General features: G+C 48.4%; 2 protein-coding genes across 3 annotated transcripts; both read right to left on the bottom strand.

Moving 5' to 3' along the window:
* Positions 1-10,124: 10,124 nt before the first annotated feature.
* On the bottom strand, positions 10,125-11,714 carry Rpp25l (ribonuclease P/MRP subunit p25 like). The gene is made up of 2 exons (XM_020176787.2): positions 11,618-11,714; positions 10,125-10,952 (listed from the first exon to the last, which is right to left on the bottom strand). The coding sequence occupies exon 2, from the start codon at positions 10,911-10,913 to the stop codon at positions 10,422-10,424; it is 492 nt and encodes a 163-aa protein (XP_020032376.1). The 5' UTR covers positions 10,914-10,952; positions 11,618-11,714; the 3' UTR covers positions 10,125-10,421.
* Positions 11,715-13,037: 1,323 nt separating this feature from the next.
* On the bottom strand, positions 13,038-20,118 carry Dctn3 (dynactin subunit 3). 2 transcript variants are annotated; one of them, XM_020176776.2, is made up of 7 exons: positions 19,912-20,115; positions 18,237-18,321; positions 17,169-17,255; positions 15,139-15,222; positions 14,108-14,166; positions 13,521-13,580; positions 13,038-13,337 (listed from the first exon to the last, which is right to left on the bottom strand). In XM_020176776.2, exons 1-7 carry the CDS (start codon positions 20,005-20,007, stop codon positions 13,248-13,250), a joined length of 561 nt encoding a protein of 186 aa, XP_020032365.1. In that variant the 5' UTR covers positions 20,008-20,115; the 3' UTR covers positions 13,038-13,247. The 2 variants fall into 2 exon arrangements, with proteins under 2 accessions (XP_020032365.1, XP_073907675.1); XM_074051574.1 differs by lacking the exon at positions 15,139-15,222 and having other exon boundaries at positions 19,912-20,118.
* Between the last annotated feature and the right edge of the window lie 286 nt (positions 20,119-20,404).

Here is a 20,404-nt window from a genome sequence, read left to right as displayed (position 1 = left end):
CTGTTGACAGCTTGGCTTTCCCAGGCCTCCACCAGCTGCACCACTGACCCTCCTCCCCAAACCAACTAGATGGGGCCTCCATCCAGAAGGCACCCAAAGTCAGCCCTTGGGGACCTCTTCTTTGTGCTCAGACAATCTGAATACTAGATCAACCTCCTCATTGTCAAGTGCCCCAAATTCTAATCTTAATCCTTTTCTGCAGTTTGAACCTATCCTAAGGAGTAGAAGTTAGACAATTACCTCTTCTTTTCTTGGTGGTACTGGGGTTTGAACTCAGGGCCTCACATTTGCCAGGCAGGCACTCTATCCTTGAGCCACTCCTCTAGCCTGGGAAGTTAGACAGTGGAAAAGATTTCTCAGAAAAGTGGGAGGTAGATGTGAGGCAAAGTGCCCCTCAACTAGCAGTTGCTAAATAAATGCATAAAGAATAAAAAAATAAATCTCAAAACGTGGATTCAGGTATTGGCTGGCCAATCTGAAGCAGTGGAGGGACAACGTACATACCAGGGTGGCAGGAGGAGGGTCAGATAAGGAGTTCTGTGGCTTGGGGTACCCTCCCATCTCTCACTTTGCTCTAATCTCTCTCTCCCTTCCTCCCTCTGTCTCTAACAGAAAGACCGGAAGCTGTACTTTTGTCAGCCTGATGGGAAGGCCCTCCCCCTGCACAGCTGCCTGAAGATTCCAGGATTTCTAGATTTCTCAAGAGGGCTGATGTGGGAATCTGTCCCCACCTCTGTCTCTATGTCTTGTCTCTCTCCCTGGCTCCTCAGTCAGACTGAGGGGTTGGAATACCTACTCCACCACTTACTGGCTTTGGGGCCTCAGGCAAGTGACTTAATGTCTCAGTTACCTCAGCAGTAAAATGGGCCTCAGTTACCTCAGCAGTAAAATGGGATCATAATAGTACCTATGTTGTAAAGATTAAGTTAAACAAGATAATCCAGTCAAGTGCTTAGCACTAGACTTGGTAGGTATTATAGCATCTTCAAATGCTGGCTTTGTCTTGTTCCCAATTCATGTCTCTGTCTCCTTCTCTGTTAAGTCTTTCTCTCCTCTTTATCTACATCATTTCCTAGCCCTCATTTTTTTTTATTGTCTCTCTCCATCTTACTCTTGATCTTTTGCTCTCCCTGTGTCTGACTCTGGAGAACTGCAACCCACCCCACCCCACCGCCCACCGACTTCCAGACAGGGTCTGCTTGACTTTGCTCCAACTCCTTGACACATTTGGGGTGGGTTGGGGTAGGGGTATCCAATGTTTTTCATTCAAACATGGGATTCCTGGCAGCAGGATCACGCCTGAGCCTGAACATGGGTGAATCACAGTTAGTGGGAAGAGTACTTATGTCTGGGGACCTTCCTGGCTAGGTGGGAGAGCTGGGGGCTTGGCCCCACAGCCTCTTAGAAGAAGACTTGTCCTGACTGCTTCAACCACCCCCACACCTGGGCCCAGGCCAGATCCCCCATGACTAGTGCCTGTCTGAAGGTAAGGCAATCTGCCCAAACTCAGGACCAAAAGGGGAAGCCCTCTACCTCTATATAGGATAGCTTATCTTCCCTCAAAAATCTCTGGAACCTCCCCTACCCCATCCCAAACCTAGTATGAAAGAATGTTGCCTACATAAATCTAGTTTATCTTGTCTCTGTCCCTCTCAAATTTGATCCATAACTTTGGTAGCTGCCTAAGTTTGTACTCCCAAACTGGAGATCCCAGGGATAGAAAACCATGGAGTTCTTCACCTAGCCAAAGAGCTCCTTCTTTGTATGTAAGTGTGTGGAGGAGATGGGGGCTGAGAAATTCAGACTTCATTTCATTTCACAGGTCATAATGGACCTGTGAAGGCAGAGTGCATGATGTAGAATAGGTGCTCACCAAATATAAACCAACAGATACAGAGGCAAACAGAGCTAAACAAGGAATTGGATGGCTGAGACTGTGGCAGGTAGGAGCACAGACCAAAGAAGTGCTGATGCTCAACTGTGTGGTTCAGCAAGGAGTTTCTCTGGGGGGTCAGGATTAGTCTCAACTAGTCCCAGACACCCCCACACTTGGGCTCCAGCCAGACCCCTCACGTCAGCTCTTGGGCAGAGGGCCAGATAGGTGAGCAACTAAGACTCCCCTCTCCTTTCCCTATTCCCACATCATTGCCTCAGGTGCCCACCAGCTTCAAGGAGAGTGAGCTAGGAGTACAAACCCAGAGAGAGAGAAATACTGGGCAGGGTCACACAGCAGGCAGGGCCTGGGATAGGAGCTCTGGTGTCCTGGCAGCCAGCCTGGGCTTGTCATGGGGATCCTCTGCCAACAATGTGACAGGGGCCAGATCCAAAACAGGATTTTATGTGAGGAAAGTGCCTAGGAACCCTTGAACATGTGGGCAGCTGGGTCAGGGCTGGAGCATCCCATCAGGCGAAGACAGATGTGCAGCTTCCTGTCCTTCCCATCAGATAGAGAAGATTTGGGACAAAAGGTTCAGAAAGACAGAATTAGAGCAAAAGAGAAGAGAGAGCCTGGGAGAGAGACCAAGAAATAGAAACTCTCAGAGACACAGTCAGACAGAAAAACAGTGACATGGAAAGAGATGTGAGCCAGAGACAGAGAGACAGGGAGATGTAGAAGGAGGGAAGGACATGGAATTAAAGACACAGAGAAAGAAATAGGGAGAGGCAGGAAATCAGAGACAGTCACAGTGGTATGGAGTTAAACAGGCGCAGAGAAACTCAGAGACTGGGAGAAAAAGAAGAAACAGGAAGAAGAAAGAGGAGGAGGACAGAGAGGGAGAGGGTGAGGGAGAGAGAGGGAGAGGGTGAAGGAGAGAGAGGGAGAGGGTGAGGGAGAGAGAGAGAGAAGGTACAAGATCAAAAAAGGGATAGAGATGGTGAGATAACCAAGCAGGAAGGCAAAGACAGAGTGAGGCAAAGAAAGATCAAAACATTGAGACTGGGGAAAACAGGGGAAAGGGGTGAGTCTCCTGGTCTGTCTCTCCAGCCTGGTCTCCCCAGGGTGTGCCCCCCCATTCCCTGGTTTCTATAACAACAAGGAGAGCTGCACCAAATCTGCATACACATTTACATCCTTTCTGCCTGCATAATTCAACAGGTTATTGTGCATATTCATGAGATTGTGAATGAAGGTGACTTCCCCAAGCCCTGCTGAAAACCTGGTTCTGGTGCCCCCTGCTTGCAGTATTTGATCATGGTACTAGGCCTGGCTTTGCAGGCCCTGACCTGACCCTGCAAGACTCTGCTAACAGCATTCCCCCCTGCTCCCCAAATACCCCTGTACTCTCTTACTTCCAGGCCCTTCCCTTAGGTTATGCCCCTCTGCCTGCAGGAGATACCCTTCCCTGGACATCATTCCTGCCAATGGTACACACACACACACACACACACACACACACTCTGGTGGGAGGTGTGGGGCAGGGGGGATGGCAGGGAGTGGATAATACTCATCCTGGCTCCCTGGTGGAGGAGGCCCTTCAGTCACACTTCTGAGGACACATGAAAGGGTCACATTGAGAGAGGCTGTGATATAGGATGAGCTGAAAGCTGACAGATCTACTATCAGAGAGGAACTGACAGAGACTCTATTTCTAGTGAGAATAATCAGAAGAGCTACACAGTGTTAAAAGGAGCCCCAGGAACAGAGGGGTTACAGTGGCTCATAGGCAGAAAGTGCTAGAGCCAAAAGCTCTTTTGGAGTGCCAAGCATTGAATGTCCTTGTGGCCTGGGAGGAGCTTGTCCAGAACCTGCTCTGGTCATAATTTTGGCCTCACCATCTCTCCCTGGATTCTTACAGCAGCCTTCTCACTGCTGTTTCTGCTCTGTGTTCCCAATTCACTCTGCATGCTGTAGCAACCAGAGTTCTCATTTAAAACACAATCTGATATTCCACCTCATTCCCTTCTCAGAGCCTTTAGTGATTCTCCATCATCCTCAAGATAAATTCCGAGCACCTTGGCTGGTCCAACCCCCACTCATCTTTGAGCCTTATTTCTCATACTTCTCTTACTTGAACTCCACGTGCCAGGGATCATCTTTATGTTTCTATACAGGCATTACTTCCTCTTCTCTGAAGATCTGCCTATTCCTAAGACTGGACTGGGGCTATAATGCCTGCAGTAATGAGCTTCCTGAATTTATGTACCTATCACACTTCAGTCACACTCCTGTCTAAGGGTGAAATAGTAACATGATCTATTTAAGAGCTATATCCTATATGGGGGTTGGAGGTTGTGGGTCAGTGACTAGCTTTTATCATATCATGGATAATCATTAGCTCTTTGTTGAATAGCTGAGAGATCACTGAGCTTACTGAGGGTCAAATTTCAAGCCTAAACTGTTTCATCTTTGTGTCTAGGGCTTCTAGGAATCTGCAGTCCGTGCAAAGGGGAAAAACAGGCTATCCCTTTGTAGATGCTGCCATCTTGTGGCCAGAGACAGAAGTGCAGTCAGAACATCACCTATCCAGTGCAAGGACAAAAGGGAGACATCCAACAAAATCAAACCCAATTCCAGAGCTCCAGGCTGATGACCCAGTCGACTAAGTAGTAGGGAGTGGGGCACTAGACCGTGAAGGAGTTCTCAGAGATTGACACCGGTGTCTTTTGAACACTCTTGAAAAATTGCAAGACAGAATGGCAAAGGCAAACTCAGAGAAAGAAAATCTTATAGCATTTTGGAGGGGTGAGACAGAGGTGTGGTCAGAGCCCAAGATCTAAGAATAACAGACCAAAGATGGACTTGAGTCATGGGTAGCAGCCAAGCAAGGGGGTCCTTTACAGCTGTTCAATAGCTGGGTGCTGGCAATTCAAGCCTGTAATTCTAGCTACTTGGCCGAATTTGGGAGGATTGAGGTTTGAGGCCAGTCAGGGCAAATAGTTCACAAGACCCCATCTCCAAAATAGCAAAAGCAAAATAGACTGAAGGTGTGGTTCAAGTGTAGAGCACCTGCTTTGCAAGCACAAAGCCCTAAGTTCAAATCCCAGTCACACCAAAAAAAAAAAAACAAAACAAAACTGTTCAGTGAATAAATTTGGATCTTGTCCTCTTATCCTGTGAGTGGGAGGCTAAAGAAGGCAGAGAAATGACAGGGTCAGATATGGGTGTGACCACATACTTGAAGGTTCAATGAAAAGTCTTTCACTAATTAAATACTTAGTGAACAGCCAAATGCTGTTCAAGATTCTTAGGTTACAGGAGTGAATTAAACAGACTCCTGTCCTTTTGGCACTTATATTCTCATCAGGTGGAGACAATAAATAAAATTTATTTTAAAGAAGTACATTATATTTAAAAGGTAAAAAAAATACATGAAAAAAAGTCAGGGTAAGAGACTTTTAAAAATGCTAGCCTGCAAATTTAAATGGAATAGTTTGAGTAGGTGGCATTTGATCAAAGACTGAAAAGAAAAGGGGGAAAATTATGCAAGTGTATGGAATATATACCATATATATTCTAAACAAAGGAACAGGACCTGGGGGTGTGACTCGAGTGGTAGAGCACTTGAGTAGCAAGTGCAAAGCCCTGAGTTCAAACACAGCACCACAGAACAAACAGAAAAGGAATAGTCAGTGGCTTGGTTTGGAGGAGAGCTCAAAGGAGAGTAAAGAAGGGAGACCAGTTAAGAAGACTATTGCAAGATGAGGAAGGGCACAAACCAACACAGGCTGTGGGAATGGAGAGACCTGAGACAAAATGGCAGGACTTGATGCCTGCTTGGATTTGGGAAGTACATAATACTTTCCCAAAATACTGTGTTCTGATGTCCCCATTTCAAGAGTAACAAATATGAGGCTATACATGCCACCTCTAAAGCAGGTATGAGAATGGACATTACTTTCTATCTTAGATGATTCCATTCGCCTGGATGCTCCTCTCCTGTCTCTCAATTCCTGGACTTGATCTTCACTGACTTTTTCCTCCAAGCTACCCAGCTATCAATTCTCATGCTCACAAAGAAATCCTATCAGCTTCTAAAACTGACTGACTCTTCCATCCAATCCTTTGGCTGTTGTAAATTGAATTGTGTCTCCCCCCGCCCCCAAGAAAGAGATACATTGACATCCTCTCAGTATCTCAAGATATGACTTTATTTGGAAATAGGGTCTTTACAGAGGTAGTCAAGTTAAATGAGGCCACCAGGATGGGCCCTTATCCAATACAACTGGTGTTCTTACAGGAAAGGAAATTTGGACTGACACACAAAAGGGATTATGGTGTGAAGACACACAAGGAAAATTCCTTGTGATGACAGAGGATTAGTGCTGCATCTATAAGCCAGGGACGTCAAAGATTGCTGGCAAAACACCAGAAACTAGGAGGCAAGGAAAGATTTCCATACATGTTACAGAGGAAAAATGACTGGGTTGACAACTGTTTTGGACTTATAGCCTCTAGAATTGAGACAATAAATTCTGTTGTTCTCACCCAGCTTATAGCACTTTGTTACAGGGATAGGAATCTGATATAGTTACTATGTTCCTACCCCTGGACAACACTCCATCTCACCCCACCCAGACATCTTCCTGAAGACCTCTAGGCCACTGATCCCCCTGCACTTCCTCTCTTCACTTCCCTCCCAACCCAGTTTGAATGCCTTTGCCCTTTCTCTACATGTACTCTTTTTGCTAGTCTCAATACTCTTCAACTGTTGACTTCAGTTTGGAAGAATGCAACAGTGCTTTTTCTGTGTCTTCACTTGTCTTGTGGGTGCTGCTAGAGCTCACACATCCTTACTGATGATACAAGTCCATAGTCACCAGCCTGCATTGGACTTTTATAACCCTCTTGTCACCTCTCCCAATACCAACAACTATCTCACACTTCCTTTCCCCAGCTTCCTTGCCTCATTCTCAGCTGTAGAGCTGGATTCCTGTTTCACAAATATAGAAGACTCTTGAACTTCAACTCCTACCTGCACCTCCACACCTATCTGCAAACATGCTCAGCCTCATCTCCAAGTTACGGGATTATCTCCTCCAACTTCTTGAAAGAACTGGCCCCACTTCTTTACCTTTTGTGCCAAGGTACAATTTCTAAATTATGGGAGAAGCCACATTTCAGTGGAGGTGAAAGCAGAAGTAAAGAATCATACCCAACTCTTGTGTTCTCTTAAATGGGCAGGCTTTCTTACTCCAAAGGCCTTACTTCTCTCTGGCTTCCTCCATGCCATTCCTCCTACAGACTCCAGCTGGGCCCTGTGGAGGACAAGGGGAAGGGAAAATGCCCCAGAATAGCTAGTCATCCCTCCCTCAGTCTATAGCCTGTTTCTTGATTCTCTGAGCTGTAGATCTGGGTTTCTAAGTGATTTTTGTCCCAGTTCTTCCTTTCCACAGTACCTGTCCTATCATCCTGAGGAACTCAAGTGGTGCCTCAGTGATGAACAGCCCAATTTGGAGTCCCTCTTGGGGTTCCAGAGTTTGCAATGTCACCTTACTGAATCACTCCTTCAGCACAGTTCACCATGCTCATTCCATGTGATCCCTTCACCTTAGCCACAGCAAAATGGATCAGGCTAGGATAATAAGTAAAGATAGTCAAGATAGTCTGCAAGATAGTCTGACCCCAAAGTTCTGAAGACCTCATGACACTAAAAACTGCTGCTGGCAACCCAAGTGCCAGTGGCTCAGGCCTGTAATCCTAGCTACTCAGGAGGCAGAGATCAAGAGGATCAAGGTTGGAAGCCAGTTCCGAGAGACCCTATCTCAAAAAAGGGCTGGTGGAATGGCTCAAGGTGTGGGCCCTGAGTTTAAACCCCAGCCCCAGTCCCCAAAAAACAAAAACAAAAAACTGCTGATGGCAGAAGACACAAAAGAGAAGTTCAGAGGAAAAGCAGTATGAGTCAGTTGTGCCCACCATGCTTGTAATCTCAGCACTTGGGAGGCTGAGACAGGAGGATCCCAAGTTTATGGCCAGTGTGGACTACATAGTGTCTTAAAAAAAAAGAAAAGAGAGACAGAGAGAAAAAGAGAGAGAGAGGGAGAGGAGAGGAGAGGAGAGGAGAGAGAGAGAGAGAGAGAGAGAGAGAGAGAGAGAGAGAGAGAGAGAGAGAGAGAGAGAGAAAGTGTTTAGAAGTTGAGAGGGAGTCAAAGCCCTGAATTAGCTAAAAGGAGAATGGGACTCAGGCAGTTGCTAGCAATAAGACACCTGAGTTGCTGGTGGAATGGCTCAAGCAGTAAGAGCGCCTGCCTAGCATGTATGAGGCCCTGAGTTCAAACCCCAGTGCTGCAAATTAAAAAAAAAAAAAAGACAGCTGAGTCACCACAGCAGTCTCAATGGCATATGGTGTTAGATGTACAATGGGGTGTGTTAGATGCTTCATGGCCCTCTGTTTGAAGGCTGGAGATCCTCATAGAGCAGGTTTTATCTCTCCTAATATCCTGAATCCTTATCACCTGTCCCTGCCTCAGGGTCCTCCACACCACTCCAGGCTGACTTATCTTGAAAACAAAGGACACAATATTAAAAAAAGTTCTGACCACAGCCTACTGTGGTCACCTCATCCCTCCTTGAAGCCTATTTCAAGATTTTCAGCCCCAAGTTCTCTTTCCTAACTAATCCCAAGCCCTCTGTCTGTTCTGAGGGAAACATCACTCCAAATTGCTGGGCCCATCTTGCTACAATGTGAGCCCAGAAGGGCCCCACCTTTCTCCTTTCCTCCTAACTGGACATACAGGATGCTGAACACATTGGAGAAATTTGCATGAGGCTTAAACTCAGGGCCTCATGCTTATTAGGCAGGCGCTTACTGCTTGAGCCACTCCACCAGCCCTTCTATTGTGATGGTTTTTTTCGAGATAGGATCTGGTGAACTATTTGCCCAGGGCTGGCTTCAAACCATGATCCTACTGATCTCTACCTCCTGAATGGCTAGGATTACAGGCATGAGCTACCGGCGCCAGGCAGGAGAAAATCTTGAAACCCGTTGGAGACCCAACTGATTCAACTCTTCAGAGACCACTGCTGCCTAGTCCTGCTCTAGTGCCTATAGCTCCCTGGCTACTGATGCAACCATTTACCTTGTTCCTCACACTCAACCTTACCATGGTCAATCTATGAGTCTAGAGCCAAAGTGAGGTCAAAAAGAGAGCAACAAGGAGTTAAAAGGCAATGAGACCTAGAGAAAAATATTATGAGGTTATGCTTTTAATATAGGAAAAAGCATGTTTGAAGCTGGCATGGTGGTGCATGCTTGTAATCCCAGCTACTCAGGAGGCAGAGACAGGATCAAAGTTCAGAGCCAGCTCTGGCAAAAAGTTAGCAAGACTCCACCTAAACAAATAAACCAGGTGTGGTGGAGCACGCCTATAATCCCAGATACACAGGAGGCATAGATAGGAGGGTCTTGGTTGGTCTGAAGCCCACCCTGGACAAAAAGTATCTGAAAAATAACTAAAGCAAAAAGGGTTGGGGGCAAGGGTTCAAGTAGTATAGTACTTGCCCAGCAAGGCATTAAAAAAAAAATGTTTATAATCTGAGCCATTTATAATGGCAACTAACACTTATATAGCCCAGTTGGCATCTAAGTGTCAAATATGTACATTTCCTTAATCCTCATTAACAACCCCATGAGATAAACATTCATATCCCAATTTTAAGGATGAAAGCATTAAAGACCAGAGCAGGAACTAGACTAAGATCACAAGGCAGTAACTTGCAGGAGGCAGAACCCAGGCAAGTTCTATGATCCCATTATACCATAACATATGGCACAGATAGGGAAAAATGTTGACCTGGCATAGTCCCTAAACCAGCCAGGGGCCCAGAGAGATTTAGGTCACTACTTTTGAGGGTTTTTCTTTTTTTTTTTTTTCCTGGTACTGGGGTTTGAACTCAGGGCCTACAACTTGAGTCCCTCCACCAGCTCTTTTTTCTGATGGGTTTTTCCGAGACAGGGTCTCATGGACTATTTGCCCTGGCTGGCTTCAAACCTCTATCCTTCTGAGTAGCTAGGATTACAGCCGTGAGCTACCGGTGCCTGGCTGAGGTTTCTTATTGCTACTAGATCCTCCCAGCATCAGTCAAACTTATTCTTCCTCTGACTCCATTCCCCTAGCTCCCAGACGGGGAGACAGAGACTCCCATTCCTTTAATCCCACGTGCACATAGCAGGCCAAGCAAAGGCTCATCAGTCAAACTGAATCTTTATTTCTAACTCCCTTTCTGGACCTGTCAGAAGGCAGATCACATGTACTGTAGGTAGAAGCAGAGTAGACCCTTCTCAAGCAATCCAGAACTCAGCAGAAACCCCACACCTGTCATTCTTCATAGCAGACCCTCCCCACATTCCAGAGAAAGGGGAGGCAGGAATTCTGTGGATCCAAGCCTTGTTGAGGATGTTGAGCAGTCACAAGTGCTCTTCAGAGAAGGCACAGCCATCCCAGATAGTCAGGTCTAGAGAACAATCAGGCCCAGCAGATCTTCAGGATCGTGTCTCTCGGGCTCTTCTCCGGGGCCGGGGGCCATAGCTGGAGCTAGGCATGGAGCCCAGACCAGGGGGTGCTCCTGGGGGCTGGTAGCCACACTCACTGGGGTCCAGGGGGTCTCGACTGAGCAATACCCACACTGCAGGCACATGGCGGCGCACTGTGAGGGGGTCTAGACCTGTATCAGGTGAGGTTGGGACCCAGCTGTCCTCTGTCTGCAGGAAACGCAGTTTGGTGAGCTGATGCAGGCCTGGGACTCGCCGTTTGACAATCTCAGCGCAGCTGACAGCCTTCCCTGCAGCCCGGCCAGAACCTGAGAACACCACATGCCTTGCGCTGCCGCCCTCCAACCGACCCAGTGCCAGCCCCAGAAGGTTTCGAATTTTGCTGCCATCTCGGACTCGCATCTCCAGGGTGTCCGGAGGTAGCTGGGGCATTGGGGAAGGTGCTGGGAGCTCTACTGAGCCAGCTTTCCGGTAGTGCTCCATCCTGCTTGCTGTGGCCTCCGTGAATCTCTCTGGTGCCCACTGCAGGAAAGTGTCAGGTGAGTGCTAGGAACATGCCCGGGGCTATCCTCCACCTCCGTTCAAGATATTGCCCCGTACCCGACCCCAGACTTCCCAGGAAGAGGATCTCATCCCCTCACCCCAGGTTCTCACGACAGGGGCCAAGGCTTGCTAACCCCTCGCAACGCCATTCTTCTAGACTGGGCCATAAGATCCACCCCCACCTCCCGAAAACAGGACCAAACTCCCCCCACACCCGGCTCTTTGGGATAGGGCTAGCCCCTATCGCCTCAAGCTTCCCCCCCCCCCAATCTGGGGCTCCTTGAGACAGGGCCAGACTCCTAAGTTCAGGGACGGGCCCCACTCTGTGCTCCCAGAGGATAGGGCCGAGCCTCTTTGCCCCAGGCTCCCGGGTTCCCCAAAGACAAAACCAAAGCCCTTGCAAGGCCCAGCAAAGGGCCACGCAGCCCTCCCCCCGAGGCGACCTGGTCGATCTGCATTAAGCTAGGCCACTCAGAAGCTCGGGAGCCGAGAGTCGCACAGAGGGCTGCTTGAGCTCCTGGCCAACCCCAGCTGTGTCCATCGCCACCGGCCGCTTCTAGGGCCCTGCGGGTCGCTGCACTCAAGAGGCAGGCGTCCCGCTCCACAGCTCTAGGTGCCCTCACTCGGGCGGACCTGACTCTTACCGCCACAGTGAGCTCTCGCTGGACCTTCAAAATGGCCAAGATGGCGCGCGTGCCGCGAACGCGCCGAGGCCGCGGGGGCGCGCACGCCGGAGGGGCGGGGCCTGAGGGAAACCCAGGACTAGTCAGGTTGTGCCTGCGAGCCCAGCCTGGACCAGCAGCACGCAGGTGGGACGGCCAGCCCAGGAGTCCCGCGTTTCAAGGATGTGGATTTGGCCCTCAGGAGATGGGAGGGCGGGAGTTACCTGTAGACACGCCCAGAAGCACGGGTGAAACTGCGGGGTTCACCGTGAATGACAGCAAAAGGTCGTTAGGAGTGGCGGCGGCTGCTGCTACTGCGCGGGCAAGATTTTTAGTTACCGAGTTCAGGGCTTCGACCTCATCCTGTGGGCATTGCCAAACCACATCTCGTACACAGCTCATTCTGGCTGCAGCGGAGAATGGTGTGTAGGGGGGAGGAAGGAAGTGATGGGGCGCAGATGCTGGTGACCCTGGGAAGAGGCTGTACCCCATGCAATCCTCACAGCGCTCCTAAACACAGGGGCGTGTCCACAGAACCTAGCACAGCGCCTGGCCTAACAGGCGCTCAAATATTTGTCAAATGATTTGTTGAATGATCTGGCAGTGGAAATGGAGAAAAGGAGATTAAATTGGGAGCTACTAGTAGTGAAGAGTTAGAAACTGTTTGGATGGAGAAGTAGTCTAGGATGGCGTCCAGATTTCAGACCAGTTTGGACATGTTGAATTTGAGGTGCCAGTGAGACCCCACAGGTCGGGTGGTCAGCTGGTAATTGGGAGCCAAAGCACTCCCTGAGGCCACAAGGGGGCAGCAAACACTTGGTGGTGTGCAGTCCAATCTCCGTTTCTCTGGGCCCTTTCTCATCAGGCTCTCCTGCCCCTCCCTCTCAACTTCCCACATCCAAACCTTTTGGGCTCCTTGGCTAATGGCACCAGGTAGGTGCCAATGTCTCCCCCAAAAGAGACATCTCAAGGCACCTCTCTGCCTTCCCACACGCTGCTCTCTGCCTTCGTTCTGAATATCCCCACATCTCACGTCCAGCACGGCTATTCCCTCTCAAATCCCTTGTCTTCTGTGCCTGAAAGGACTCTGAATCCACCTGATGGGACAACCCATTTCCTTGATTGTCTCCCTAGCTAGCCTGTGCAGGACAAGGATTAGGTGTCCTCCTTTACTTGGCATGGCACCTAACATTTACATGGTACTTGGTAAGTGTGGAATAACTGGATACATAAACATCCCACTCACATCAATCAAATGATTTGAGAGCTCTACATCTCTCGGAAAGCTAGACCAGGATGAGTGTGTTCCTGGTCCCACTGCTAAGTAGATTCACTACTCTGCTTTCCATCACCTCCCTTCTCATCACCAAGCCCATCCTTGACTAGAAAACTGACACATTCCTCCAGTAATCTCTACAGTTTATTGTCCATGGAATAAATACACTGATGGGGGTGCAAATGACAATGCTCAGATAACTCGACTTCAGAGCCTCATCTGAGTGCAGACAGGTGGTCCCTGAATCCAATAAATACAAAATTGCCTCTGCCTTGTTATAAAGGCAGGTTGGCACATGGCCCTGGAACCTGGCTGCCCTGGGATGGAGAGCAGCTGTCATTCTTCTGCTGGCTTCACTTGCTTGGCGGCCTCTAGCTGACAAAGTAGCTCATCCCACTGCACAAATTGCTTGGAGAGAAGCATCGTCTGGTCACAGGTCAAGGTGAGAACAGGACTCTTAGTGAGAGAGTGGGGATATTTTGCATGTGCCAAAAGGGGCAAGAGTTGGGGAGGAAAGAACAGACAGGCTGGTTGGAATGGGATGAGAGACAGCTAGAGGTGGGCTTGGGGAAAGCACCCATTAGGAGCCCAGCTGAGCACAAAGGATACAGTTTTGTTGTATTCCTCTAGAAGAGCCTTGGACTCCTCGGTGATCTCCACACACTGGTCCTGTAGGGCAAAGTGTAGCAGAGAAAGGAATTGGACAAAGTCTTCACCTCATCATTCTACACAAAGCCTAGAAAAGGTGATGTTTAAACTTAGTGCAAAAAGAGCAAATTGATAAGGGGGCACTTTCAGGTCCCAGGATGGGTGCCCTAACAGCAATCCAAACTTTGATGGAAGGGGAAGTAGGTACATATTAAATAAACATTCCCTGTAGTATCTGTCTCCTCCTCCTCCACCCCTAGTTTTGAACCCTCTTTAAACTTGAAACCAGAGCCTGGAAATAGCAAACAAACCAAAACAAAACAAAAACCCCAAAAAGAGTAGCCCTACTCTGGGAGGCAGAAGGCCTGGATATGGCGGTAGGCAAGTCCCTTCCCCTTTCTAGGGCATATGAAAGATAAAGAATAAACCTCCAAACTTCCACTGAGCTGACAACAGAAGGGCCTGAGGCTGCTTCCCCAGGAGGCAGGAGTAGGGATGAGGTGCCTTACAACCTTGACCTTCCCTTCCAGTCCTCTCCCCTCCCATACCTGCTGCTGGATGTGGATCTGGGCCAAGCGCTGCAGGCGGAGGGCATGCTCAGGAACGGCTGTAAAACACAACGCACACTGCCCAATGATGCTTGCGCCCTCCCCCGGGACTGCTCAATAGTCTATTAGGTCTTCGGCAGGATTAGAGTATTGAGTGGAGAAACTAAACAAACGCCAGCCTTCATCGACCGCTGTAGCTGGAGGTGGTGGTGGTGGTAGTGGTGGTGGGGGCTCCCTGCCCACCCATCTTGCTCCAGAACCCACAGGGGAAGGGAAGAACAGGTGCCAAGGAGACAAAACCTTGGAGTCCCCAGTGCTACCCCACCCCATCAAAGTGCTGTGAGCAAGGCCAGGTAAAGACAGCTTTGTCTATTTTGGAACCTATTCCTTTGCTCTCAACCCATCAGGGTTAGTCTGTCTGGCATAGGGAACAGGGAGCCTGCAGGTGGGCTAAGGGTAAATGCCAGGTCCCTAAACTGTCCACATGAAATTCAACACCATGGCTACCATGATGGGCCTGCAGCTTAAGGCTGTCAGATACTCAGTGGGTAACTGATCAAGGGCAGGGAGGGGGAAGCAGGGAAAAATACCTCCAGAGACAGACAAGATGGATATCTGGATTCAATTAAAGTCACTGCCTACTCGTCAAAGCTCAGGCCCAGGGACTTTCTCAGCAGTGCAGCAGGAAGAATTCACACATCTGGCAGGGGGCTCTAACAGTGAAATTTGGGCTCTGCAGCACCTTGAAAGGGGGAATACTGAGGGGTAGGGTAGAAAGCAGAAGGAAGCTGCAGAATCAGGGGCTCTGAAAGCTTATGCTAGTATTCTTAGGCCCACATTGACTGAGGTCCTAAAACTAGGCTCCCTATCCTAAGAATTTTAATCCCAGTTAGGTGGCAGGTACCCCCAGGTGGGAATAAAGGCAAGGAACAGACTCAGCCTGAGCCCAGGGAACCTGAGACACAGTGAAGACTTGCCCATCCGCCCACTTCCCCAAGTACAATAGTGGAGCTACAGCCCCAGAGAGGTACCTTTGATGGGAGCACTGTCCAGCATGGGCACCAAGGCATCTACCTGCTCCAGGAGTGCAACCTGGGAGAGGATGAACTGCTCCTCTGAAGCATAAAGACAAGACAGAGGCAGTGAAGCAAGCTGGGCATTGCTATCTCCAAGAAGGGGCCGAGCATCTCTTTTGGCAGAGGAGATCACTAGGCCTTGGAGTTTTGGGCAGCAAACCTACCCACTGCCCCCTTCTCTGGGGCAGTGCACATTCCCATCCTGCCCCCACCTCTTCTGGATGCCTTTGTTTAATCTGTTTTGAGCCCAAAGAGCCTCCAAATCCCTCCTTTCTCTACGTGTTAACCCCAAGACTTCTTCTAGCCTCTTATCAACAACTTGCAAGTGTTCCTAGGCCACAGGAGACAAAGTACTTTAAAGGATGCCTGGAAAAGTCTGTAAGAGGAGATTACACCAGGCAGACTACACCAGATAGGTTCTGCTCAGTGGTTCTCAGAGGCACATATAATTATAAATACATGAGAGCTGAGGACAACAAGGGAAGAGGCCAGTGAGAAGAGTAAGAGTAGGATCTGGGCTAGGCTGTGTATGCACAGAGGGGTTTGATGCATTGATATCCATAGAGTGAGCATTCAAGAGTGAGGACTGTTATGTGCAAATGACTGAGGCAGGAATGCTTGCCTCAATTGGCTAAACTAGAACAGGGAGACCACAAGAAATAGCTGGATGGGACGGCAGGCCCAGTAGACTGGAAGGCTTTGAATGGCATGCTGAGGAACTGGGACTTTACCCTAGCAAAGAAAAGAGAACCTGAGGTTCAAGGGTAAGCAAGTAGCTGGGTGGTGGCTCATACCAGTAGTCCTAACTACTTGGGAGGCTGAGATTAGGAGGACCGAAGCTTAGGCCAGCCTAAGCTGGCCTGGAGGTGTGGCTCCAGCAGTAGAGTCCCTGTTTTGGGAGAGTCTGCTTTGAAAATGTGAACTCCAGTTCCCCCCCCCCCACACAAAAATAAGTAGGTAAGTGACATGTTTTGTGAAGATGAGACTAGATTACATTCAAGATGGGACAGGTTAAAGTCAAGATGATTTAGGAGACTATACAACCGTTCATGTGTGAGTGGATATGCACTCCCTAAGGCAGTGCATGGGGAGGAATGGAGAGGCTGGGCTCAAGAGGCAGTGCAGGGGAAGATCTCCAAACTTAATGCCTATGTCATGGCAACTGATCAGGAGCCCTGACACAGGAACTGCCCCTCTTCATCCAGTCCTCAGTGTTAGATATCATTCATTGATCAGTCTCCTAGGAGTCTGATCTCCAAGCAAGGTTACAAGTTCAGGTCCCTAAAGCAGGGACCTCGAGCACTAGCTCTAGTTGTGTACATGAGGGCAAGGACTACTTCCTGTATATCTGACACCCAGAATAAGGTCTGATGACAGTAGATGATCATTTGAATGTTTTCTTTCTTTTCTTTTTTTTTTTTTTAAGATACAGTCTCATTGTGTTTCCCCAAGTTGACCTCAAATTTTCAATCTTGCCTTAGCCTCCTGAGTAGCTGGGACCACAGGTGTATGCCATCTTGACCTGCTGAATATCTTCTGGATGAATAAATACAGTTGCTCAGAAAACTATGAAGTAGCTAATATTCCTGCCCAGCACTCTGAAATCCTAGCTATTTCTCACATGAAAGATGTTGAAACTCATGCCAATACTCTCCCTTCTTCCAAATGACAATATTCTCTACCCCTCTTCCCCTATCCTAGAAAATCCTCTGTCCAGTGAGCAGAGTGAGGAAGATTCTAAAAGAAAATCCTACAACATTGAAGTAGCTTCCACTGTAGCTAGCAGCATGCCCTGAAGCTGGCCCAGACGTGTACTACACCCAGTGCCAACTACAAACCCACAGGATCACCTTGGGCCCCAGCCCCAAAGCCAGGCCAAAATACCAGACAGCAGCTTTCAGGACTGTATATATAATAAGATGAGAGAGGGAGACCATCTCTGTGCCAACTTCCCCACATCCACAGATGCACATGCACAGCATTACCTGCTAAAATGAACTGCAACTTAGAAGCATCAGGTATAGCAATGCGATCAATGTACTCAGGATCCAGGTATTTGATCAGGTCTTCAACTAGAAAAATAGCAAGATGGAAAATAAGGGCTGAAGAGTAACTCAGTGGTAGAGTGCTTGCCTAGCATGCCCTAGATTTGATTCCCCAGCGCGTGTGCGCGCGCACACACACACACACACACACACACACACACACACACAAGTACCTTATAATTTAGCAAGCTTGAAGCCCTGAGTTCAAACCTCAGTACAGCAAAAAAAACAAAAGGGAGTACTGGGAGGCATGGATCAAGTGGCAGATGCCTAACAAGCACAGGCCTTGAGTTCAAATCCCAGTACCACCAAAAAAAAAAAAAAAAGATGGAGTGGAGAGTGTGACCATGTCTTATAAAGGAAGTTTGGGGGTGGTCATCCTTGGGGAGAACCTTGATTGAGGAGCTGATACTCACAGTACCCCCTTAGAGGGCACCTACCAGGTTCCCTATCCCACTTCCCAATTTCTCCATTCTCATAACCTGCTGGCTGACCTCCTGCTTTGGAGCTGGAAACACAATCACTGTCACCACTCTGAGGCCCTCAGCATTCTCACCAACCTATTCTCACCAAGGGTAAAAGGCCCCTCTCCTCTTCAATGCCACCAAGGCAGCCAGGGCTTTGTCTAGTTTTTAGTTACTGAGCAAGTTACCAGCTGTGACATAATTAAAAAGGCTTGGCTGAACCAAGGCCAGGGTTCTCAGTGACTAATTTCTTTCCTGCCTTTTAACCTTGCCTAGAGAAACACCACAGCCTCATCCTTGACTTCATCAAGGAAAATTGTGAGGCAGAGCTTTCATTCCATACTTTAGAACACTGACATGGACTTGTGGTTTATCCACAAGGTAGAGAAGTCCATCTCTATTCACCACTTCAGCAGGGAAATGTCTTCTTCACATTCTTTCTATCCTATGGGGCTATTCCAGTGACCTACTAATTGAAAGGTCAGGGTCAGGTCCCAAGAAGCATGGGAAGTAGGTCAGGCAGACATTCCATGAAACCACTTACTCTTTTTGTACAGAATCTTCACCCTTTCCCTCTTACTGGCAATGTTCCCCAAAGCCACCTGTACTTTGACAAGACCATCAGTCACCTGTAAGGGGAGTAGAGATTAATTCCAAGATATATCTCAAGCATTGGAAGAAGTAAAGAACACTCATTACTCTAGATTCTCAAGCCTCTGATTCCCAATAATCTAAGTTGGTCCCCTTCTCTCACATAAAGAAGATGCAGCCCAACCTTTGAGATCCTGAAGTGGAAGGAAAAAGAATAATGTACACCTTGGGGAGACTCAAATCTGGGGAGGTAATTTAGAATTTATGGGGTACCAGTACACACTATATACGCCCTAGTTCCTAAACCCTGGGTTTGGTTATGAGAAATGAAAGTATCTGCATCCAGGACGTCATTACTTCAGGACGGAATGATTTTGCTAGCAGCCACACTGGCTGGCCTACTTTTAGCCCCACCCCCTCAACATCAACTCTAGCATGGGAGATTGAAGAGTCTAGGATAACCTCTAAGATCCCAGTGATGGTGCAATCCCTGTATTAGGGAATACAGAAGAGAACCAGGTTAGGGGAGAGATAAAGTAGAGTTAAGAGCAAATGGATTAAGTTTGAGATATCTGTTCGATATCCAAGTGGAAAATACCAGTAGACAAATGAACATATAAGTCAGGTTCTCAGAACAGAAATTTGGATTAAAGATACACATTTGAAACACAATGACATGTAAACAGTAACTGAAACTATGGAAGCCAATGAGATAATCTAAGATTTAAGGGCAGAAGGTGAGGAATTCCAATATTCAAGGGTCAAATAGAGGGGGAGGTTTTAGGGTAGAGGATAAAGAATGCTAACATTCAAGGGACGAATATGTGTGGAGACAAATAGACTGAAAGCAGCATCTACAAAGGTAGAAGGAAAATCAAGAGGATTAGAACCATAGATGCCAAAGGAGAGAATGTTTTGAGAAATTGGTTCTCAAATGGGAATACAGTCTGCTAGTAACAACTAATTTCACAATCATTACCTCTGATCCACTGGGCTTCAGGAGATGCCTGGCACCCTACCAGAAGTTCTTCAGGAAATGCTTCCAGGGGATTAGAGGGCACCTAAGTCTCATAATTGTCAAAATTCAATCACTGGTGTGGGATGCCAGTCACATCTATACACCTAGTGCTAAATCCCTAATTTACCAATCCAAGCCTTCTCAGAGCTCACCTCTCATCCTTGATGCGTTCCTATCCACCTGTGCCCTGCCTCCTCTAGGGTCCCACGGACCTTCCCCTGCACAATTAATTTAGCAATTAATTACACAGGACTCCAGAACGGCACTTCCATTGTGGACTTCAGCTCTTATTGAAATTCTCATTAGTTAACTTCTAAAGTGTGTCAACTCTCCCCCGACTAGCCTGCGACGGCAGGGGCGAAGTCTTAAGTCACAGTTGTCACTGAACCCATCTCAAACAGGCCTAACCGTCTGCAGATCTCCTCCCACACTCTCGGGGATGGACCCCGAGGGTCCAATCAGTTCCGGGAGCTCCCAGATCTTTGTCATTTCAAAGGGTGGGCTGCGGACGCCGGGACTGGACTGAAGCTGTCGCATCCATTCCAAAGGCAAAGCCAATGGACTGCTCTGGCCCTGCCCCAGAAACGAGGCATGGGAACAGACTTCTCACCTTCCGCGAGCCTAGCGCCCCGCCCGGCCCGTACACCCAGCGCTCCAGCTCCTCCACTCGGGCCTGCAGCCGCTGCAGGTCCGTCAGAGCAGCCATCGCTACTGCTGCCAGGACTCAGATGCGGAACAGCCAGAAGCTGGGATGTCCGCCTAAATAGGAAGGCCGACCAATCCAAGTGCTTCGCCGGCCTTTTCCGCGCCGGAAATGACGTGTGATCTAGCCCTTCAAGGCCGGAAGTGATTCGTTCGGAAGAGTAAAAGGTGTCAAAAGCGGTCTGGTTCCTAGGCAACGCACTGCGTTGGGATCGTACCCTGGCTTCCAGCTCCTGTTTGTCAAGACTTATGCCTTTCTTCTTCTAATTCCTCGGTACCAAAGAGTTTTTCTCACCTATTCCCCGAGGGTGCACTTATAAATACGCCCACTATTCCCAGACACAGAAATCAGTAGGAAGCTGTCTGAGGAGTCTTTTAAGGTTTTAAGTGATTTGTAAAAG

Source organism: Castor canadensis, chromosome 13, assembly GCF_047511655.1.
Source record: "Castor canadensis chromosome 13, mCasCan1.hap1v2, whole genome shotgun sequence".
NCBI classification, from domain to species: Eukaryota; Metazoa; Chordata; class Mammalia; order Rodentia; family Castoridae; genus Castor; species Castor canadensis.
This window is presented reverse-complemented; position numbering and strand designations above follow the sequence as displayed.

What these genes read in the sequence shown, in the direction of transcription:
- Rpp25l (XM_020176787.2), bottom strand. Translation starts at nt 10,913, where the DNA reads ATGGAGCACTACCGGAAAGCTGGCTCAGTAGAGCTCCCAGCACCTTCC.
- Dctn3 (XM_020176776.2), bottom strand. Translation starts at nt 20,007, where the DNA reads ATGGCTGCTCTGACGGACCTGCAGCGGCTGCAGGCCCGAGTGGAGGAG. An exon ending in GGGCGCTAGGCTCGCGGAAG is followed by an intron (nt 18,322 to 19,911) that starts GTGAGAAGTCTG and finishes CTCCCCTTACAG; the next exon opens with GTGACTGATGGTCTTGTCAA. An exon ending in AGATCCACATCCAGCAGCAG is followed by an intron (nt 13,581 to 14,107) that starts GTATGGGAGGGG and finishes TTTGCCCTACAG; the next exon opens with GACCAGTGTGTGGAGATCAC.